A 25378-nucleotide genomic window follows, 5' to 3' on the forward strand; every position below is an offset into this window, starting at 1 on the left:
TTTACCTGCAGCATCCAATATCCACTATTTATTTCACTGTCAGACTGCTTGATTTTTTTTTGCTAAAAGGTTACTGAATCGATTTTTAACTCAGCGAATCGTTTCAAATTGTATCGTTCATAAAAAAAATGTGAGCGTCCCTGAATCGTATCAGCAACCACAAATAACGAATAGAATAGAATCGTTGTTAACGCGAACTGTTACACCCCTATCGGGCATTCAAGTAAAACATTTTAAGGATGACATTCTTACTATAAAATTGCATTTGTGTTCAAATATTGGGATATTTTTTAAGTTAAATCGAATTATACAAATAAGTAATAACCTGTGATTAATCATCATTAATCCAAATTCAAAAGCGTGATTAATCTTATTTAAAAATATATATAATTTGACAATACTAATAGGAATTTATAAACAAAGTGAATGTCTGGAATGTATGTGCCTACACCGCAAAGAGATTTAATTGTACTCAGATGATGATGTCATACAGTGAAAGGCGCTTCAATGAAACACACTGATCACTCAGAAGCAACCCACTTATTGTGCTTTGTATACTGTCTTTAAATGATTGTATCACATTTGTTGTTGAAATTGTCCTTGTGCCACATTATTTTCTTTAACCACGTTATCACTTTCTCTCATTTTTTTAATGTCCGATGTCAGGAAAAGCTTCATTTACATTTAACATTGACTTTCTATACCCACAATCACATTGAACTAATGCTAACTAACTAGTAATGCAAAGTAGATGTTTTCTAAAAGAGTACAATATAGTACTAATACTGCAAAAGACAACAAAGTTATCTGGCTGTTGAATCAAAGTTTAGGCTTTGCCAATTGTTGTCCCAGCATGTTGCTTCTTGGACTGTTTGAGTCTGTGTCAACAAGACCATGTGATTTCTCCTAACTGCCTGTCTCTTTTATGTGCCGTGAGCCACATGACAACACCATACACTTTAATCAATTGGCATTGGTGCGGCACAAAAAAAACATGCCAATTTGAACAAAATCGTGCAATATATTTCATTCTTTTAGCATTATTTCTTAATCTCCTGTGTAACCTTCAATTATTTATACATCATAACATCAGTTTTTACTCTTACATTTACTTATCTTTTTTTTAAATTCACTTTATTTTCTGTTTATTTCATATAATTTTTATTTATTATCTAGTTTTATATTTTTTTATCACAATTTTTGCTGTATCCATTCTCTGTTAGATTCTTGCGTTATGACACAAGAGGTGAATTGGAGAATGGAGTAGTATTACATAAGCTCTGCTTCTTCCTACTCCTTTTCGGACATGTTGTGTTACTATGCATGTAATCATGTTATTTTATTATGCATGAAAATAAGTACAATTATTACCACGTATTTGTCTTCGTACTTTATTGATGATATCACTGTGATGAGTAAGAGACATCTTCGATGCGCAGCTGGATGCACTGTGGTCGTCTACGACTGTGCTTCTCTGGTTTACCAATACATTTGTCATTGTGGTTATAGTTAGTTGAGTCATACTGAGAACTTTCTCCAATATTTTGTTCCATGTTGCAAAATAAGTATAATATGTAATACGTAAAAAATTGCATTATTATCATGCAAGAACATCTTTTGGGTGTAGCTCTTGTATTGGATTAGATTCAGCTATATATATGTTTGTGTACACCTTGTTCTACCTAATTTCACTATAAAAGATCATCTGAAGCTCCGTTTGTACGCTTCCGGCAACCAAAAGGTCATGAATTAAAAGGAAAAAAAAATGAAATTGTGATTCTTAACCTATTCTCTTCCTTTTTTGTGTTTGCCACAGTTTTAATCCTGTCAGAATGTGTGAGCATCCAACATACGTGAAGCTGAGTGCAGAGAAACTAATACCAAAGTAAGTTTTCATACTTTTTATTAGGGGTGTACTGATACATCTTTTTCACTTCCGATATGATACCGATATTGGACACTTGAGTGTTGGCCTATACCGATATTAATACAATACGATATTAGAGGGTATCATAGTACAGGTACATACTTTTATTATTTTGTAGTGTGGAAGTTTAATAAAGGTTTAGATCAAGTGAAATTAGTCAAACAGAGAACGATGGTAGTTATGAAAAACACTAATCTTACGACATAAAAGTGCATACTTTTGTTATTTTGTAGTGTGGAATGTTACAAAAGTTTTGATCAAGTGAAACTACTCAAAGAACAATAGGTATAAAAACACTGACCCGATGAAAGATTATTGCTCTTAAAGTGGATTGTTAATTTGTGGTTTGGCCACACCTAGATTTCACAATAATTCATTAACCTAGGGGCATGACCCTGGAAGTTTAATGATGCGGATTTGTTACTGGATACCTTTTGATAAGCTTCTGCCTTGGAGATTTTGTATGTGTAAGTAATATGCAACTACAATTTTTGTTGTACTTGTTAATGTTGACAATTGTCATATTTTAGACTGCAATATTCTTCAATTAAGGACATTTGTTACGTACGTCCAGCTTGTGTGCTTAGCTGTTTATCTGTTATCTCCTAGTAGCCTACAGTATAGTGTTTACCATTTTGTTTACCATGTTTACCATTTACTTCCCAAAGATACAAGAAAAGACCAAACTTATGTGCTTATTGGAGGACATTTAGATGTTAACTGTCTGTTTAGCTTGGCACAATTAAACGTGCTGCTTATATTGGACAATTTAGATCAGACCTGGGCATTGTGCGGCCCGCGGGCCGCATCCGGCCCTTTGTACGTCCCTGTCCGGCCCGCGTGAGGCCAATTATAAATTACAAAATAAATTTTAAAAAGCATCTATTTCGAGTGTGCAATACAACGGTGCTGCTTTTGTTTTGAAAAGCGTTATTTGTATTACTTCCGTGTGGACGTATGCTCGTGCGCGCAGCGGCAATCTCAAATTACAAAATAAATTTAAAAAAACATCTTTGTCGTGCGTGCAATACAACTGTGCTGCTTTTATTTTGAAAAGTGTTATATGTGCGTATGTCCTGTGAGGGAAGGCGCACAGCGGTTATCCCCGAGACGCTAAAAAGAGAAAAGTTGATGACGAATGGCGTGTTTTCAACAAGACAAGTAAAGGTAAAGCTGTCTGCTTATTTGTGGTACACACGTTGCTGTGTTTAAAGAATATAGTGTAACGACCTGCTGAAGTAGATGTTGTCTTCTTGAGTTGCGTAAATGAGGAGTGAGGAGACGTGCGTGTGGAAGGAACGAGATATGTTGAGCTGTGTTAGTATAGCTTGCTCAATAAAAGTTTAAAAAGAGCGTCAGACTTGATGTGCACTTCTTCTGGACGCTACAATTGGTGGCAGAAGTAAAACTTTGCGCATACTGCACTGTTTGTGTGCTACGTGAGGAGCTCGCCGCAAAGAGAGAGAGAGAGAGAGTGTTTACAGGTGCAGCCACGCTGCTTGCCACGGGGGGAATTCCGCCCTCAATGAAGACTCCCAGGTTTGATGGCAAGGCGAACTGGGAGGCATTTCATCCCACTTCTGACATCAATTGTAGCGTCCAGAAGAAGTGCACACCAAGTCTGATGCACTTTTTAAACTTTTATTGAGCATGCTATACTAACACAGCTCAACTTATCTCGTTCTTTCCAAAAGGAAAACCAATCCTCACTCCTCATTTCCGCAACAGCAACGCTTCCTCCTTCTTCGCCAATCACCTTACAGGCGTGCTACGTTCACAACGTTTTCTTATCTGGTTAAATAAAGGTTTTACAACAAAGAGGATGCAGGATAAAGTGACAGAAATTGAAATTTTTGTATTGTAATATACATCAGGAAGTGTTGTGTAAGAAAGAGTTAAAAATAAAACCATCAAAAGCCATCTGCTTTTGTATAAAGATAAGTTAGGTTAAATGAAAATATTATTATTATCTATCTTACGGTATATCAAAAATAATTTGAGCAAAATTTAATTGAAATATTGTCAGTGTGGCCCTCCAGCAGTGCTCGGGTTGCTCATGCGGCCCCCGGTAAAAATTAATTGCCCACCCCTGATTTAGATGGAAGCTGTTTTTTTTACTGATATCGTACCGATATCAGTATCGGATCAGGACACCCCTACTTTTTATACATTTATATACACCAGGGGTCCCCAAACTTTTTGACTCGGGGGCCGCATTGGGTTAAAAAAAGTCATTTAACATCAATTAACATTGATGTTCATCAACATTTAACATTGTCACGTTATCGATGGGAAAATTAATTTTTTGACAATATGATTTGCCTGAGCGGCTAGGAGACACAAAAGAGTAACAAGCGGTAGAAAATGGATTAGAAATGAAAGATTAAAAAAAAATAATAATAAATAAATAAATAAAATTAAATTTTTTTAACTTTGGACTTCCCGTGGGTCAGATTTTGGATGCTGGGGGGCTGGATATACACTATAGCGATTACTTAATTGCATGTTTTTTGTCAGGTCGGACATCCTGTCGCTGCTTCGGACCTACAACTGCTACCATGAAGGGAAAAACTTCCAGCTGAGGGCTCGTGAGGTAAGCGAGGAAACTCTGGCGGGTTACAGGAAGAGTTTTGGAAATCTGTTTACTCTTTACTGCATGAGTGAAGCCAGCGCTGCATCATACGGAAAGGGAAACCAATTAGACCAGCACTGTTGTTTTCAGAACAAGAGGGATTAAAATGGGCCTGAAGTGTCCAACATGCAGCTCAACTGCTGATGAAACACTAAAAAAACAAAAATCCCCATTTTGCTGTAGTTAATATGGAATAAATGAGTGGGCCTCTCAGATCTGAAGTCATACACACAAACCACCGCTTGCCAACTTAACCTTTTGCTGTTTGCTCTGTAAAACTGTTTGCAGTAGTATGGTTATTTGTTAGATAATTGCTCTGTGGTATTTATGGCCAGGAGTTTCCCCTAGTGTTCACCAGCAGGTTGCTGAGTAGCCTTAGACCGTATACTATATGTATGTGTGTGTGTGCGCGTGTATTTGTGAGTGTGTGCATGTGTGTGCGTGTATGTGTGGGCAGACAGGCAACAGTGGTCATGATGTGTCCCTCATATTTGCCCCCCCCGCCAGTCAGACTTAGGATATTCTCATTCTGGGAAAGTCCCACACATTCCAACTGATGGCGACCCTCTCATGGACTGCATAATACGGTAGTACAGTTACTAATGTTATATGTTTTTGTATAGTAGTTTTACTACCACAACAGGGCAGTGCACCTTCTCAGTCTTGTGCATTATTGCTTTATACTTTATATATATATATATATATATATATATATATATATATATATATATATATATATATATATATATATATATATATATATATATATATATATATATATACATATGTATATATATATATATATATATATATATATATATATATGTGTGTGTATATATATATATATATATATATATATATATATTTACTACCGTTCAAAAGTTTGCGGTCACATTGAAATGTCGTTATTTTTGAAGGAAAAGCACTGTACTTTTCAATGAAGATAACTTTAAACTAGTCTTAACTTTAAAGAAATACACTATATACATTGCTAATGTGATAAATGACTATTCTAGCTGCAAATGTCTGGTTTTTGGTGCAATATCTACATAGGTGTATAGAGGCCCATTTCCAGCAACTATCACTCCAGTGTTCTAATGGTACAATGTGTTTGCTCATTGGCTCAGAAGGCCAATTGATGATTAGAAAACCCTTGTGCAATCATGTTCACACATCTGAAAACAGTTAAGCTCGTTACAGAAGCTACAAAACTGACATTCCTTTGAGCAGATTGAGTTTCTGGAGCATCACATTTGTGGGGTCAATTAAACGCTCAAAATGGCCAGAAAAAGAGAACTTTCATCTGAAACTCGACAGTCTATTCTTGTTCTTAGAAATGAAGGCTATTCCACACAATTGTTTGGGTGACCCCAAACTTTTGAACGGTAGTGTATATATATATATATATACTGTGTATATATATATATATATATATATAGATATATATATAGATATATATATATCTATATATATATACATATATATATATATATACATATATATATATATATATATATATATATATATATATATATATATATATATATATATAGATATATATAGATATATATAGATATATATATATATACATATATATATATATATATATATATATATATATCTATATATATATATATATATATATATATATATATATATATATATATATATATATATATATATATATATATATATATATATATATGTATGTATATATATATATATGTGGCGACTTGTCCAGGGTGTACCCCGCCTTCCGCCCGGATGCAGCCGAGATAGGCTCCAGCGCCCCCCGCGACCCCGAAGGTAATAAGCGGTAGAAAATGGATGGATGGATATATATGTGTATATATATATGTATATCTGTGTATATATATATATACACCTATATATGTATGTATGTATATATGGGAAGCTACGGCAAAGCTTAACAAGGAGACTAGCAAACACGGGAGCAAGAAGTTAGTAAATATAAACTTACATAAAAATAAACGTAAGCGTCGCATGAAGCGAACATGACTGCCAGACAGATTGTGGCGCGAGACAGAAATATGTATCTCTCTGATTAGTGACCGGGAGCAGGTGAGAGTTCCGAACCACTAATCAGAGGCAAGTGCAGAAAATCAGCACCCATAGTAACTATGAAAACAAGCGAGGGTGTTGAAACAGAAATAAACAACAACCAAGGAAAAACCAAACTAAACATAACATGACCCGGGCAACGGATCATGACACTCTAGACATACAATAACACCCTTTAGTCAGCTTTACACTCTTTTAATCCAATATAGTAATGCTGGCTGAGGCTATAAGTAGCCATGGTAAAGTGAAGTATATTTATATAGCGCTTTTCTCTAGACACTAATGGCGCTTTGCATAGTGAAACCCATTATCTGCATCTTTAAGCTACGTTTAAACCAGTGTGGGTGGCACTGGGAGCAGGCAAGTGCCCCTGGCTGCAGCCCGCAGATCGAGGAGGGGCTAAACGTTTAACCCATGGGTTCACCCCCGCTGCAGTCAGGGGTTACTCGATCGAGGAGGGGCTTAAATTTTCCCTAAATGTGGGCTGGTCTAAACGTTTTATTGTACATTATAAACTAATGTATGGATAGACAAACAAGTCGATCATTAACATATTCATGCAAGTAACAGCCAATCAGCATTCAACCGTCAAACTCAGTGCAGTGTAGTGCAGTCCGGGGTGAACTGCAGCATGGAGGAGAAAGTGATTGTTGCCGTTTGCGACATGGGTTAAACGTTTAGCCCCTCCTCGATCTGCGGGCTGCAGCCAGGGGTTACTCGGAGCAGGTGGGTAAAGTCATACTTGCCAACCCTCCCGTTTTTAGCGGGAGACTCCCGGTATTCAGCGCCTCTCCCGATAACCTCCCGGCAGAAATTTTCTCCCGAAAAAACTTCCGGTATTCAGCCGGAGCTGGAGGCCACGCCCCCTCCAGCTCAATGCGGACCTGAGTGGGGACAGCCTGTTCTCACGTCCGCTTTTCCACAATATAAACAGCTTGCCTGCCCAATGACGTCATAACATCTACGGCTTTTAGAGAGTAGAGTGCACAACTGCGCACACAACAAGGAGACGAAGCAGAAGAACGAGGAAGTTACAGACATGGCGACGCCGTCGACGAGCAAGATGCAGAAATACGCTTGCAAGTTCCAAAACGAATGAAAACAAGAATTTCAGTTCATGCAGGACAGTTCGAAGGGGAAGAGGTATGTATGTTGCTTGTACATTTTGTAAAACAGACTTCTCCATTGAACACGGTGGCCGAAATGATATACTCAGACATGAACGGAGAAGTTAAACAGGACAATGCTGCCATCTACTGGATAGCCCCCGGAACACTAAAATTCAAGTATTTATTTTATTTATATGTATAATAAAATAAATACATATATATATATATATATATATATATATATATATATATATATATATATATATATATATATATATATATATATATATATATATATATATATATAGCTAGAATTCACTGAAAGTCAAGTATTTCATACATATATATATATATATACAGTGTATATATATATATATATATGAAATACTTGAGTTGGTGAATTCTAACTAAATATACTCTCCTCTTAACCACGCCCTTAACCACGCCCCAGCCACGCCCCCGCCCCAACCACGCCGCCACCCCCAACCCCCACCTCCCGATATCGGAGGTCTCAAGGTTGGCAAGTATGGTAAAGTGTCTAGAATGGCGGAAGCTTGGATCAAAACTGGAACCCTTAAGTTGCTGGCACGGCCTTTCTACCAAACGTCCTTGATAACGTTGCTTGGATGGCAACATACGTTGCTCCAAAACCTGTATGTACCTTTCAGCATTGATGGTACCTTCACAGATGTGTAAGTTACCCATGCTTTGGGCACTAATACACCCCCATACCATCACACATGCTGTATTTTGGACTTTGCGCCTATAACAATCCGAATGGTTCTTTTCCTCTTTGGTCCGGAGGACACGACGTCCACAGTTTCCAAAAACAATTTGAAATGTGGACTCGTCAGACCACAGAACACTTTTCCACTTTGCATCAGTCCATCTTAGATGAACTCGGGCCCAGCAAAGCCGGCAGCGTTTCTGGGTGTTGATGAATGGCTTTTGCTTTGCATACTAGAGTTTTAACTTGCACTTACAGATGTAGCGACCGACTGTAGTTACTGACAGTGGTTTTCTGAAGTGTTCATGAGCCCTTGTGGTGATATCCTTTTAGGGATGATGTTCGAAAACCGGTTCTCCCGATTGTTCGACAAGAAAAGAACCGATTCCATGGATTCGAATCCCTTTTTGAGAAACGGTTCCCGTTATCGAAGCCACTATAGTAAAGAAAAAGATTTGGTTCTTTATTCGAATCCCTGGGAACGGATCCCGTGTCACAGGAAAAGTGACACGGCCATTTGCGGCCAACAGCTAATGTTTTAAAGGCCCACGGCACATTCTAAAAATACTATTGAAATAAACAAAAACATAAGAAAAGTGAAATAAAAAAGCTTAAAGGTTAAATGTAATTTAGAAAAAGTTGCAATGTTGACTAATAAAACAAAGCTGTTTTTTTTTCTTTCAAACTGTCATTGCTCAAAACATAATATTGAATCAAAATCAATGTTATTATGAATTATTGACCTATCCAAGGTTCCCATTACTTCACATCAAATATTCCACTAACAAAAATATTTTTGGTGGAAGATTTTGCAAATTTGGTAAATAAGTAACCCCAAAATTTATATTTTGTTCTTTTCTTACTGTACCGAAAATGAACCGAACCGTGACCTCTAAACTGAGGTACGTATCGAATCGAAATTTTTGTGTACCGTTACACCCCTAATACATATAGATGTATATGTGTATATATGTATGTATAAATGTATTTGTTTGTATGTATATGAATGTACATATGTATATATATATGTATGCATCTATATATGTGTGTCAGTGCGCCTGTGCATGCGTGCGTGTGTGTTTGTATTAGTTTTATATTAGTTCGTTAGCATTAATTTATATATTTATATGGCATTGTATTATGTGGCAATTGCCCTGCGATGAGGTGGCGACTTGTCCAGGGTTTACCCCGCTTTCTGCCCGTGTGCAGCTGGGATACGCTCCAGCAGCCCCCGCAACCCCGTAAGGGACAAGCGGTAGAAAATGGATGGATGGATGGATGGAATATTAGTCAATAATTTATCCATCCATCCATCCATTTTCTAGCACTTATTCCTTTCGTGGTTGCGGGGGGCGCTGGAGCCTATCTCAGCTACAATCAGGCGGAAGGCGGGGTACACCCTGGACAAGTCGCCACCTAATCGCAGGGCCAACACAGATAGACAGACAACATTCACACTCACATTCACACACTAGGGCCAATTTAGTGTTGCCAATCAACCTCAAGAAAGTCAATGACTTCACCATAAAAGTGGGTGACATTGTTATCACCAGGAAAGATGAGATCACCTACCTAGGTTCCATTCTAGAGGCTAACCTTTCCTGTGATAAAATGGCAACCAAGGTAATCAAAAAGGTTAACCAACGAACGAGATTTCTCTACAGAATCTCCTCTCTGGTCAACAAAAGCACCTTGAGGATTCTGGCGGGAACTCTCGTTCAACCCTTTTTCGATTACGCATGCACCTCCTGGTACCCTAGCACCTCCAAAACCCTCAAATCTAAACTCCAAACATCTCAGAACAAGCTAGTCAGGTTACTGCTAGACCTCCACCCCAGATCCCACCTCACTCCTACCCACTTCTCTAAAGTGGGCTGGCTCAACTAGCACTGAGCCTAGTCTATAAAATCCGCTACACCTCCCTGATACCGAAGTACATGTCAAACTACTTCCTTAACGTAAATGACCGCCATAACCACAACACCAGGGGGAGCTCCACTAACCACGTTAAACCCAAATTCCGAACTAACAAAGGTCTTAACTCATTCTCTTTCTATGCCACATCAATGTGGAATGCGCTCCCATCAGGTATAAAAGAAAGGGCATCTCTATCCTCCCTCAAAACCGCAATAAAAGTTCACCTCCAGGCAGCTACAACCCTAAGCTAACACCCTCCCCGGATTGCTAACAATCAAATGCAGATACTTTTTCTTATGCCTTCTGATCTCTCTCTCTCTCTCTCTCTCTCTCTCTCTCTCTCTCTCTCTCTCTCTCTCTCTCTCTCTCTCTCTATGTCCACTACTTGATGTCCATATCCTAACCCCTCCTCCCTCCACACCCCTGATTGTAAATAATGTAAATAATTCATTGTGATTATCTTGTGTGATGACCGTATTATGATGATAGTGTATATGATAGTATATATCTGTATCATGAATCAATTTAAGTGGACCCCGACTTAAACAAGTTGAAAAACGTATTCGGGTGTTACCATTTAGTGGTCAATTGTACGGAATATGTACTTCACTGTGCAACCTACTAATAAAAGTCTCAATCAATCAATCAATCAAACCTAACCCCAGGTGCATGTCTTTGGAGGTGGGAGGAAACCGGAGTACCCGGAGGGAACCCACGCAGTCACGGGGAGAACATGCAAACTCTACACATTCCGAGCACAGGATCGAACCCAGGACCTTTTTCTTTCAAACTGTCATTGCTCAAAACATAATATTGAATCAAAATCAATATTATGATGAATTATTGACCTATCCAAGGTTCCGATTACTTTGTGAGGCAGACGCACGAACCCCTCTACCACCGTGCTGCCCAATAATTTAAATACATATATTTATTTTTATTAATATCTGTTTTCTTCATTTTGTTGTATTTTTACTAGTGTTGACAAATATTCAAATATAACAATTGAACTTATGTGATTCATCACAAAAATTATCACATTAGTCATGTATATACGCAGGTTGATCACACAATGTATTTTGGCTTTACCTTAATGGCAGATTATCTGAAAGGCTGTTTTATGGGTTGGAATATGTTGGTAGATGTTGTAAGGATTGTTATACCGTCAGTGATCAATGCATACAACATTGCAGAGAAGAGTGAAGAGACTCTGACTGGACTCAATAAAAAAACGTATACATCTAAAAGTGAATATTAAACATGATTTGAGCAAATAAATGACATGCGTTCAAGTAAAACATTTATCGGTACATAAAATGGTTCTGGATGACATTTTGATGATAAAAATTTCATTTGTGTCTAAATATTAGGGTCTTTTTTAAATTCATTACATTATGCAAGTAAGTCATAAACTGTAAGTAATCATAATTCATCCAAATTCAAACATGTGATTTAATATGATTAAAAAAATAATTTGACAGCACTAATTTTTACTTAGAGCGAAGTAGTGGCCTGCTGGTTGGCTCATTTTGACTGGATGAGAATGTTAAGAAAATAACCACCTAGATATTGGTTCTTGTTTAGATTTTTTAATACAAACATTTTAACTGCGTTGCCATCATAGAATGGAAACCGGTCATCATAGTTATTTTCAAGATGAAATTAAATCAAAGTTCCATTCAGAGCAAACAGGACTATGTTTACGGTAAAAGCCGACACATGCAAACAGGTTCTCTGTGAAAGGAGGTCAGGGGAGCCAGTGACTTAAATTCTTTGATAAGTTTTTAGGTGACACATTAATCACGCTCACTGGGTGTAGTCAGGTGATCTGTGAGTCATGTTGAATCAGGTGCTGTGATGCTTTGTTGTTTTCAGGAAAATGAGCCAAGATGCATGCTTTTCGAGAACTAGCCCTTACATGTCTGCTGGATAAGTGTAACTGTAAGGTTTATGGTGATGATGAGGAGGAGAAAGAGGAAGAGGATGGGATGTTTTTGATATAAGCAGATGAAGGGAGGCACTTATTATTTCGACTAATTTATTGTTCTTTTTTCATTAATTGACTGATGCGTTTTGTTACTTTTAGTGTTTAACATTCTCAAGAATCAAAGTTATTCTACAGCAGGATAAACATTTGATGTGTTCAATTCAGAATCAGAATCAGAATAGTTTTTATTGCCATTGTTTGAGAACGGGTTCACAAACTAGGAATTTTTCTTGGTGCGATCGTGCTACACAAAACACATATAACACAGAATAGGTAATAAAAATGAGCTGTAACTGAGCTATGAGATCTTGTTATTGTTCATGTGCCTGATGGCCGAGGGGAAAAAACTGTTCAGTTACTGTTATCTTTGATAATACTACTTCAGTTACTAATTTAGTAACTGAAGTAGTATTATTCATGTATATGCATATACAAACGTCCATATACAAACGTCATTTATCAAGTAAACTATACATTTAAATCAAATGTGTGTTAGAAAGCGTCTCAAATTTGTTCTGTGTTCTGACCTTCTATCAATTTCTGCAAGTTCAGCTCCCTCTAGTGGCGTTATTAAGTCTTTATTATTATTTATTTACTAGGTGTTTTTTACCATTTAGGTTGCACCGCTGTCTACCACTAGGTGGCAATATATATACAGTATATACTATATATATATATATATATACCGGTATATATATATATATATATATATATATATATATATATATATATATATATATATATATATATATATATATATATATATATATATATATATATATATATATATATCCATCCATCCATCCATTTCTACCGCTTGTCCCTCTCGGGTCGCGAGGGTGCTGGAGCCTATATATTATTACATATAATAATAGACCATAACTATATTTTACAAAAATTGATAAGGTCAGGACAATGAGAACAAATTTAAGGCACTTGCCTATCATAAAACCATTTCATTTTTCATAATTTATTGTATTTTTTTTAAAAATAATTTTGTCTATTGTTATTTTAAATAATTTTAACTGATTTACTTTTTATAATGTGCAGGGTTTTGGAAATAGTTTATTTGTTTATAGTGCTTTTTAAATAAAGAGGATTTGGATTATAAAAGATTGATACATTATTTTAAAACATCATTATGCCATATTTCTCTGCAGACATTAGTCAGAATATTTTACGGTTTATTTGGATATTTGACCTCATTTTCATCAGAATAATTGTGTTTTAAAAGTATTAGACGGAAGTTAAAAAAATGTTTAGAAAGTCATTATAATGTTGTATGATAAAATATGAAAATCTTTTTTTTAAAAAGATTGTAAGTCTTATACAAATACCACTTTATTTTTGTGTTTTGCTTTGCAGTGTTGTATTTACATCTGTCATATTGTACTAATAAAAACTAGGCTTGGCATGTCAATGAGAATTTGATGAACGCCAAAGGTATTAGCTTTACAATTTCAAATAATACATACAATTATTAGTCATTTTGCAACTCAATGAATTGATAAGTATAAGAGTTAATGTGAAAGTAAAAACACCTTCATTTTCATTAATAAAATTTTAATAAAAACTGTAGTCACTGAATATTTAGAAATACTGTAAACATGAGTCTCCCTCCACAGTGTGTACAAATAAATACAGTACTTGATCACTCCTTTTGCATCCATCATTTCCATTAAGTGTTCGCAGAGGTCCTCTCCTTCAAGTCCTTATCTGACCAAAGAGCCAGTCCACAGGGTCTTTACCCCTGCTGTCTTGTTGCCTGCTGTTCCTTAGGGAACAGTCCTCTGAGGTGCTCCCACCCAGACCAGAAGCTCTGCAAGTTCTGTGAGTGCGTGGTGACCCACGAGGAATAGAGGCCGAAGCTTTGGACAGCTGCCTTAGCCTGGGCAGCCTCTGGTGTCTGAAGGGGCCGGGGCTCGGAGCACCCATGGGATGAGCGAGAGCCTCCATGCTGGTCATGTAGTCCTCCAGGGACTGGGAGCTCTGGGAGGGCTGGCAGGCTGCAGGATGTAGAGGAGAGTCCTCAAGTGTCTCAATGATGGTGGGCAGGAGAGGCAGCGAAAGCAGCAGACGCCTGTGTTTCATTCTGGGGAAGGGAATACAAGTCATTCATTAATATCAATACTTTTGATTTACATTATTAAGTTGTTGTTGAAACGTGTTTAATTGCCCAGATTTGATTTAAGGGGGAATTATTTTCTGTTATTGTAGAGTGCACTGACCTATGGGTTTGTTCTAGTGTAATGTTGATAATTCACCACATTGATTCGGAGAGATTATTGATATAATATTGCAATAAGACCCTTAAATAATTATTGTAAATAACAATAATGATAAAAAAAAAGCTTAATACTTATTTTTAAATAAGGGGTGGGAGTAAATACGTCTCACTTCTTCCCACTCCTTTTTGGATATAAAAAACCTAACCATTAGGTATTGTTTTCATGTGTATGTGTTTTATTGTGAGGTATTTGTTTCTATTTATGTACTTTACTGTAATGTTATTAAGATTATTTCATTTTTAATTTCATTTATTTTGCTTTTATTGAAAGACTTAAAAAGACTAAAATGCATTTTAAAAAGATCAAATTTTGCCTTATTTTTAAAAATTTTTATTGATTTAAATACACTACGACTGTTTCTTTTTTGATGACCTTTCGTACAAAATACCACATTAATTCTTCACTATCTATTTGTAAGTATATTAGATATATGATTTTAATATACCGATAAACTATCATTTGAGTTATGTCATCATTCGTTTGCTTTAGGTACAGTGGATAGATTTTTGCCCTTCTATTTAATTTACTAAAATAAAAAACACAAGAATATTTAAATTTTTATGCATTTTCCACAAAAAAAAAAGTATGATGGTTGAGTCATTTTAGAGTTTTCCTTTGAGGATAATCAAGCACTTTTGCACAGAATACCTTTATTATCCTAATACAACCATCTTTAAAAGCCGGTAATGTAGGGATTTGAAAAAGCAGAAAAAGTTTTCTCACCTTGCTTGATGCAATTGTAGTTGTGATATAAAGCAGTGATGTGTCTCTGAGGTCTCAGCTGAGTGTCTGAGGTCCACAGCTCGTACATGGCAGCTTTATAGAGGCAGCAGGCTCCACAGTGATTAGGCGTGACTGCTAAATATAACTCTGCTGATCTTACTCACATTTTTTAGCGCACGTGTGTGTGTGTGTGTGTGTGTGTGTGTGTGTGCGTGTGTGTGTGTGTGTGTGTGTGTGTGTGCGTGCGTGCGTGCGTGTGTGTGTGTGTGAGAGAGAGGGTGTGTTCATGCCTGTTTCGAAGACCTTGGTTTCACTCAATGTTTATATTGCAGAAACAATGAAGCCATGGGAGCAATGTGTCTCCCCTGACACACACACTCACACAACAGATGCCTCTTTTTACAATAAAAAAAAAACCCAATCTTTAAAATCCCACTGCAAGAGAAACAGTCATTACAAGTAAACATTCTACTAATTATCAATGCACATCATGTAAACACAACAGGAACTACAGTACTGTAGTTGTATAACGGTGGTTGTCCTCAGAATGTCTGATCTGTCACAGTTTATAATTGACGATTTTTCCTGGTTATTTGAAGGAAGTTTGTTTATGCCAACTGCCTGTTCAAACTATTCATTTTGTTGTCGGCGCGCGGTGGTCTGGTCTTTCAGGGCCTGTTAGTGATGGTGGATTTTGCTTTGGGGCGTCATTTTGTGCATTTTGGCGTTTTTTCTTTAGGACGAGAGTGAGTCCATAACGCACTAAATGGCTGACTCAAAGATTGTGTGAGTAGGTTTGATTTAATGTGAACTATTTTATTGGTCCATTTGGCAAATCTCATTGGTCTAACGACAAGGCTAAATTTAATGGACAGCATGCAAAGCTTGTGAACCCGTAAAAATCTAAAAATTAGTCGCAGCAATTTATAAAGCACAGGGTTCAAAGCGTGGCGTAAAAAGTAGTCCGAAAATTATGGTAATAACCCAAACATTAAGTGGTGTAGTAATTTATAGTGAGAAACAAGTTTATTTAATGACAAAGCGTTATTTAGTTTAATGATTGGATTTAGGTGAAATATTTTTTTCTTCGGCTAATAGGCTAACCTCATATGATGTTGCTGTTAAAATGTGTCTCATTGTTATGTTGTTGTTGGTGATATGTGGCTACTATTGCATTGAACAAGTGCAGAGTTGCAGTGTACAGTATATGTAAACAGTGGATAAAGTACACAATAGCGCTTCTTGGAGACTATTGGAGAGAGGTGTGCACGTATGGACAAACAGCTCATTAGTATTAAAGTTACTAACACACAATACAGCGTGTTTTCAGCCGAACTTAACAAAAGCTCTTATAAACAGTCCTAAATTCAATCAACTGCCTAGATTTTTGTCAACACACTTGTGGGACCTTTCATACAATCAAAACGGAGCATCAATATTTTTCAATACTTCTTTCTTATTGGATCATGTGTAACAAACAATGTGCACAGGGAGTTACACAACCTCCAATAAGACACTTCTTTTTCCTCAGAGTAAAGGTCACCGCTTGTTTTGAAGCCAATAAACCTGCAGGATAAATCAGCCCTTTTAAACGTATGATATCAGGTGGTTAGCCTCATTCATGGAGGATGTCATGACTTTTGTGCTATTACAATTAGTAATAGTTATTACTACGGTAATTAAATAAGCTGTTTCAAATCAATTAAGCTGAAAGCATTATCCACTGATAGAGTGAAAGTCACAGCAATGACTAATTGCCATAAATTCTAATTATTTTATAATTAATGCTGTCAAATGACGACTTTTTTATATTAGATTAATCACACTTTCGCAATTTGATTAATCACAGTACATTTCTTGCGTCCATAATTCATATTAACTATTAAAGAGCCTTTATACACTACCGTTCAAAAGTTTGGGGTCACATTGAAATGTCCTTATTTTTGAAGGAAAAGCACTGTACTTTTCAATGAAGATAACTTTAAACTAGTCTTAACTTTAAAGAAATACACTCTATACATTGCTAATGTGGTAAATGACTATTCTAGCTGCAAATGTCTGGTTTTTGGTGCAATATCTACATAGGTGTATAGAGGCCCATTTCCAGCAACTATCACTCCAGTGTTCTAATGGTACAATGTGTTTGCTCATTGGCTCAGAAGGCTAATTGATGATTAGAAAACCCTTGTGCAATCATGTTCACACATCTGAAAACAGTTTAGCTCGTTACAGAAGCTACAAAACTGACCTTCCTTTGAGCAGATTGAGTTTCTGGAGCATCACATTTGTGGGGTCAATTAAACACTCAAAATGGCCAGAAAAAGAGAACTTTCATCTGAAACTCGACAGTCTATTCTTGTTCTTAGAAATGAAGGCTCAAACACAAAATTGTTTGGGTGACCCCAAACTTTTGAACGGTAGTGTATCTTGACAAAAATTACATTTTATTGTCAGAATATCATAGTGGAACATTTTTTAAATGTTTTACCTAAATGCACGTAATTTATTTGCTGAAAACTTGCTTATACTTTTATCTAAAGTCCCGTCTGAATGTATTTTGAAGCGACATTTGCCAGCGTGCACACCATTTGGAGTCTGCACACTCATCCTTGCACTGACCTGATCACTGACCGTACAACAACCTTCTTTGTTTTTCAGGCAATTATCCGCGGTTAAGGTAAAGGAGCAATACATTTTGTGATTAATCTGCGTGTGTGCATGAATAATGAGATAATGTTTTGTTATTAATCGCATGAGTTAACAGGTACCTTTGACAGCCTTTATTACCATTATATTATTGATTTACCAAAACGGTTACGATGACAGGGTGTTAATTGGAAGAAAGCCATAACTGACTGTTATTTATGGAATGTGAAATGTTATTATTATATACAAACAACTTAATTGTTGAACTTCAGTAATGATACAGAGTGCATGTGAAAGTAAAAAGAAAAACATCACTCTCTTTTTTTTATTTCTTCTTCTTCTTCTCGTTCATTTCTAAATAGGAATGCCCATTTCCAAAACGAATGATGCAGTATGCCGCAGATCCACCAGACTCCCATACAATGTTTTCTCCAATGTTTCTGGTTGTGGCCAATAAAACGTCCTCAGGGTGTTGTGCAAGGGTCATTCCTGCAACAAATGGTCTGTTGTTATTCTGCTTGTCCGACATGGGCAATATTCTGTTGGGCCAATCTTGAACTTTGTAAATATGATGATTTAATTGGTTGTGCCCTGATCGTAGTCTGGATAGCAATACTTGGTCATGCCTTGACAGCTGATGATAAGCATCTTGTTTGTTGTAGCCCATTGTTGTTTCTTCCATCTATTATTTGGCTTTCCCTATTATGATTGTCTTTGCTTCTAAGAAGCCATTGCTTTTGTTATTTTGTTTAAGCGCAGATCCTTCTTCAGTGAGGGAATCAGCGGTGCCATTTCCTGACACATCACAGTGAGAGGGGATCCATTGCAGGCAAATTGTGTGGGTTTTACACAGTGAATCCAGAGAATAGTACAAGCTGTTGAGTTCTTAATCTTTGCGATCTCTAAGGCCTGCAGGACAGACTTGGCATCTGAGAGGAAAACAACTTTCTTGGAAGTATGAGGTCTGCTGATGACATGTGTTGCTGCCATTTGTGTTGCAAGCACCTCAGCTTTGTAACGTTCGTCCATCTGTCTTGAGGGAAGTTAGTGTTGACAAAGTCCATGGTGTTGTATTTTATTTCTGTATCACTCTTCTCATCCTTGCTATGAATACCTGGAATACTACAGTCAACCAAGGGATGTTGATCAATTCTCCATACAGGAATTGTGAGAGATTGTAGAATCTCGCTGGGATCATGATCCAATATATCTCGGTCTCTCAAGGGTCTGAGCTTGGTGAGCAAAACTTCCCCTTTTCAGTCTCCCCTTTATTGGTTACCCAAGTCTTTGTGTCATTGGGTGGGTTGGTAATCTCTTGAACTTTGCTGCCTGTACAAGCACCGTGGTGTCCCGCCTGTCTTCCATGGGTTCAAGCCTTGTATTAGATTTAAGTTCCTTTATGGAGGAAGATTTCATGGCTCGTGTGATAATTATTGTGGCATGATTCAACACTTTGCTTCCCTTATTAAAATTTTATTTGGCAGCTGTTCCCCATGCTGTTATCCCATACTCTATGGCAGGCCTCACTCTTCCAGTGCCTCTTCAGAATGGTAGCATCGGCACCCTATGAAGTTCCTGCCAATTTCTTCATCAGTGTCAGCGTCAGACGGCCATTTAATTAACAAGTATATTGCGCAACACACCAGCAACAGAACCAATGTTGCAATAATGGTAAGAAGCGAACCGCACAGTCAGCATGCATAGTGCTAAGAGTTCACTATACAGCACATTTAAAAGTGAGTTTCACTCTAAAAACTGAGTAACGCTACTAATAGAATTTATTACAAATCGGTGCATATGATTTTCCTCTTTTTTTGCTATTTTGATTAACGATACAATGGTTCCCCCTCCACCCCATTCTTAACACCATTCTACCTGAACCAGAAAGTAATCTCCTAACAAACAAATATGGTAAACATAACACAGAATAATGTATTTATTTATTTACTTCGCCTAAACAAACTATTACATTTGTGTGTCATGTAAAATTAATTTACTATTAATTTGTTTTACTTACTCCAAAAATTACATTCATGTTAGCTTTACTGTTACCATTTTACCATGAATTGACTAACGTGGACCCCGACTTAAACAAGTTGAAAAACTTATTCGGGTGTTACCATTTAGTGGTCAATTGTACGGAATATGTACTGTACTGTGCAATCTACTAATAAAAGTTTCAATCAATCAATCAATCAAACTGTCATTTTGTAAAAGACTTAGGGTCCCATCTTCTCCTTTAAAAAACAGGTTTTGTTTGAACGTTACAAAGATCAAAAGTAAGACTGTATTTTCCTTGCTGAGCTACAATTTCGCTTCATTCAGATCTAAATGTTTCACCTCTGTGCCTACGTGACCCAAAGCAGTCCTCAGTGCTTCCCAGACATGACTTCACTGCGTGACTTAGCGCTGTACAAAAAGGTCTGATGAGATTTTTTCAAACTGAGAGGCTTTTCCCTCGAGTGAATGTTCCGCACGTACACCTGACTTTGAGCCTTTGTGGCTGCTAGCCTGCAGGATTTCCTCTCTGAGCAACATGTGCTTGTGTGTGTGCAGGAGGAGGGGGAGCTCATCCTGGAAGGTTTACTGAACATCCACTGGGGTCTGCATCGGCCAATTAGACTTCAAATGTACGATGACAACGAGAGGCTGCGTGTCAACCGGTAAGACTGACCAACTCGCCTCCAGACTGTCCATTATGTGAGCCCTATTGACATAAAATAACACATTTTAGTCACCTTTACGCTCTTTTAATCCAATATAGTAATGCTGTACAAGGCTGAGCCAATCAGTGGCCACGATACTGAACAACAGCGCGCTCTACTTGGTTTGGTCTCCTCCAGTGGCCAATACTACTGTAGTAATAATATTTTTTAGTTTATTCAGGCTTTTTATGTTTGAAAATGAGTAATTTAGGTCCAAACAAATTGTAGAATATGCTCTAAAACAGGGGTCACCAACGCGGTGCCCGCGGGCACCAGGTAGCCCGTAAGGACCAGATGAGTAGCCCGCTGGCCTGTTCTAAAAATAGCTCAAATAGCAGCACTTACCAGTGAGCTGCCTCTATTTTCTAAATTGTATTTATTTACTAGCAAGCTGGTCTCGCTTTGCCCGACATTTTTAATTCTAAGAGAGACAAAACTCAAATAGAATTTGAAAATCCAAGAAAATATTTTAAAGACTTGGTCTTCACTTGTTTAAATAAATTCATTTTTTTTTTTACTTTGCTTCTTATAACTTTCAGAAAGACAATTTTAGAGAAAAAATACAACCTTAAAAATGATTTTAGGATTTTTAAACACATATACCTTTTTACCTTTTAAATTCCTTCCTCTTCTTTCCTGACAATTTAAATCAATGTTCAAGTAAATTTTTTTATTTTTTATTGTAAAGAATAATAAATACATTTTAATTTAATTCTTCATTTTAGCTTCTGTTTTTTCGACGAAGAATATTTGTGAAATATTTCTTCAAACTTATTATGATTAAAATTCAAAAAAATTATTCTGGCAAATCTAGAAAATCTGTAGAATCAAATTTAAATCTTATTTCAAGGTCTTTTGAATTTCTTTTAAAAATGTTGTTCTGGAAAATCTAGAAGAAATAATGATTTGTCTTTGTTAGAATATATAACAAATTGGACCAAGCTATATTTCTAACAAAGTGTAGATTGGATTTTCCCACTGGGGTGAGTTTTCCTTGCCCGTATGTGGGCTCTGTACCGAGGATGTCGTTGTGGCTTGTACAGCCCTTTGAGACACTTGTGATTTAGGGCTATATAAATAAACATTGATTGATTGATTGATTGATTGATTTTAACCTATTTAAAACATGTCATCCAAATTCTAAAATTAATCTTAATCAGGAAAAATTACTAATGATGTTCCATAAATTCTTTTTTTAAGTTTTTCTCTTCTTTTTTTCGGTTGAATTTTGAATTTTAAAGAGTCGAAATTGAAGATAAACTATGCTTCAAAATTGAATTGTCATTTTTTTCGTGTTTTTTTCTCTTTTAAACCGTTCAATTAAGTGTAAATATCATTAATTATTAATAACATAGAGCTAAAGGTAAATTGAGCAAATTGGCTATTTCTGGCAATTTATTTAAGTGTGTATCAAACTGGTAGCCCTTCACATTAATCAGTACCCAAGAAGTAGCTCTTGGTTTCAAAAAGGTTGGTGACCCCTGCTCTAAAAAATAGAGACTTTTTTTTTTTAATTGCAATATTGGAACCATGATATTTACATTTTACTTTATACACTTGTTCCTAAATTTAAGACTGTATTCACAAAGTTTTATAATACTATCATTAAGCATTGTAAAAAAAAAAAGATGTATTGACTCTTAAAGGCCTACTGAAATGAAATGTTTTTATTTAAACGGGGATAGCAGATCTATTCTATGTGTCATACTTGATCATTTCGCGATATTGCCATACTTTTGCTGAAAGGATTTAGTATAGAACAACGACGATAAAGATCGCAACTTTTGGTATCTGATAAAAAAAAAGGCTTGCCCCTACAGGAAGTAGCGTGACGCAGTCAATTGAACATATACGCAAAGTTCCCTATTGTTTACAATGATGGCCGCATGAAGTGAGAGGGATTGGGACCGAGAAAGCGACGATTTCCCCATTAATTTGAGCGAGGATGAAGAAAGATTTGTGGATGAGTAAAGTGCAAGTGAAGGACTAGTGGGGAGTGGAAGCGATTCAGATAGGGAAGATGCTGTGAGAGCCGGGGGTGACCTGATATTCAGCTGGAAATTACTAAAACAGTAAATAAACACAAGACATATATATACTCTATTAGCCACAACACAACCAGGCTTATATTTAATATGCCACAAATTAATCCCACATTAAAACACCTAGGTGTTTGTTATGCTAGCTCCTAGCTACTAGCTCGAGCTAGTTATAGCTTGAGCGGGTAATATGGACGGGATCCCGTATATATAACCAGCCAATACAATTCAAACACCTGCACAACACACACACTCACTCAGCCCAAAGAACCGTTCACCTAACCCAAGGTTCATAAAGCTTATATATTTAACCAAAGTTACGTACATGACACGCACGTACGGGCAAGCAATCAAATGTTTGGAAGCGCGCGGGTGGGACCTGATATTCAGCTGGGAATGACTACAACAGTAAATAAACACAAGACATATATATACTCTATTAGCCACAACACAACCAGGCTTATATTTAATATGCCACAAATTAATCCCGCATAACAAACACCTAGGTGTTTGTTATGCTAGCTCCTAGCTCCTAGCTACTAGCTCGAGCTAGTTATAGCAAGCGGTCAAATGTTTGGAAGCGTACTCACGGTATCGCGTCTGCGTCTGTTAACGAAGTCAAAGTCCTCCTGGTAAGAGTCTCTGTTGTCCGAGTTCTTTGATCTTGACTGCATCTTTCGGGAATGTAAACAATGAAACACCGACTGTGTTGTGTTGCTGACTTCCCTCGCAAAATACTCCGCTTCGCACCGACTTTCTTCTTTGCTTGCTCAGCTTCTTTCTCCATAATGCAATGAACAAATTGCAACAGATTCACCAACACAGATGTCCAGAATACATCCAGAATGAGATGAAAACAGCTATTTTGTATTGGATTCAATGGAGTCCGAATACTTCCGTTTCAACGATTGACGTCACGCGCATACGTCATCCTCAAAGGCGTTTTGAACCGGAAGTTCCCCGGGAAATTTAAAATTGCACTTTATAAGTTAACCCGGCCGTATTGGCATGTGTTGCAATGTTAAGATTTCATCATTGATAGATAAACTATCAGACTGCGTGGTCGGTAGTAGTGGGTTTCAGTAGGCCTTAAAATAAATGTTGGCACTGAAAAATTATCCATTGACAAATAAAACACAGAACTTAATATGCATTCATGAGCATTCAAGCTCTATCACAGAAAAAAACATGCACAATACAGGGAAATTCTAAGACTAACATTGAAAGATATATACAATATAGAAAATACAAATAAAATATTTGTCTTTTAGCTTACAGTTTCTTTATTCAATCATTGTTTTAGTGTAAAAGCGTCTTTTCATGCCAACATTTTCCAGCTCCATATAGTTTTAGGGTCCCAGTGTAATAGTTGTATCCTTTGGTATACATCATCAGTAATTCCCACACATTTATTTATTTGTGGCGGTCTGCTGCAAGTTGTTTGTCATAGTTCATTAACACATTATAATGGGACTGCCTGTGACTGTAGCTCGTCATTACAACACTACTCATACACAGCCAAAGCACGGGGGATAAGTTTTGACAACTTTGTGATATATTTAGCGAGTATTCCGACACCGCTAGATTGTCTTTTTTTATTTTTACCAACTTTTCCCTGTTTTGGACACTTTTGGAGATTTTAACATGATAGCACACATCCCTCTTTTTAAAGAAATCCCCCCCACACCTCAACAAGCAATAGGACAACCTTTGATTTGAAAAGGCTTATTGTTTTTCAGCTAAGATTGATTGATTGAAACTTTTATTAGTAGATTGCACAGTACAGTACATATTCCGTTCAATTGACCACTAAATGGTAACACCCGAATAAGTTTTTCAACTTGTTTAAGTCGGGGTCCACGTTAATCAATTCATGGTAATCATGGAGATCAACGAGAACACAAGTTTGTATATGTGACCATGACAAAAGGTGTGAAACCTGTAAACCGACATTTTCCATGTATATGTTCGGATGTGTGTGTCTACAGGAATAGCAAATTCATAATTGCAAAGCAGCACTCATCCGAGTCAAAGAAGAATTCAATAGGTAGAGAAAATGTACCTGCTGGTGAGTAAACGTAACGCATGCAGTTACTCCTACACTTGCACACACACAAAGGATTTACTTTCACATGCACACATGTTGTTTATACAATACTGTAGTACACACCGCACTCACTTTTTGATTACAGATTACACATTCAAGAGCAGATTACAGCATGCGTCAATCAGCATTTCCAACAGGAGCTATTGACTCACGTGCAGAGATAATCTGATCACGAGATGCAAATCAGATCACCACGTGTAACCAGACTGAAGCGATTTAAAGCTTTGATCCGTTCCTAGTTCGTTTTGTACACCAGTCACCAGTCATGTACATGCATCAAGGTTAGCAAATTACCAAGAACATTAAAATGTTATTGTTAGTAATGTAATCCCTTGCAGATGTCTGACTAAATTCCATGCAGATTACTGCATTACAGCAAATCTTAATCATGTCATGCAGTATTTCTTTAATTTTTTTGCCCAAGTACCACCTCAGAAAAAACTTGGCTCTCCAAGTGCCACCGTAATGACTAACATTAAAATACAGTAG

General features: G+C 36.8%; 1 protein-coding gene across 2 annotated transcripts in view; it reads left to right on the forward strand.

Annotated features, from left to right (window-relative positions):
* rassf4a (Ras association domain family member 4a) overlaps positions 1 to 25378 on the forward strand; it is a 62729-nt gene that overhangs the window by 17634 nt on the left and 19717 nt on the right. For both annotated transcript variants that reach the window (XM_062058226.1, XM_062058228.1), the window contains exons 2-5: positions 1817 to 1885; positions 4445 to 4520; positions 20595 to 20701; positions 24771 to 24850. In XM_062058226.1, the coding sequence (XP_061914210.1) occupies positions 1833 to 1885; positions 4445 to 4520; positions 20595 to 20701; positions 24771 to 24850 (316 nt within the window). In that variant the 5' untranslated portion in view covers positions 1817 to 1832. The remainder of the gene's footprint in view (positions 1 to 1816; positions 1886 to 4444; positions 4521 to 20594; positions 20702 to 24770; positions 24851 to 25378) is intronic.

This window comes from Entelurus aequoreus, linkage group LG09 (genome assembly GCF_033978785.1).
Source record: "Entelurus aequoreus isolate RoL-2023_Sb linkage group LG09, RoL_Eaeq_v1.1, whole genome shotgun sequence".
NCBI classification, from domain to species: Eukaryota; Metazoa; Chordata; class Actinopteri; order Syngnathiformes; family Syngnathidae; genus Entelurus; species Entelurus aequoreus.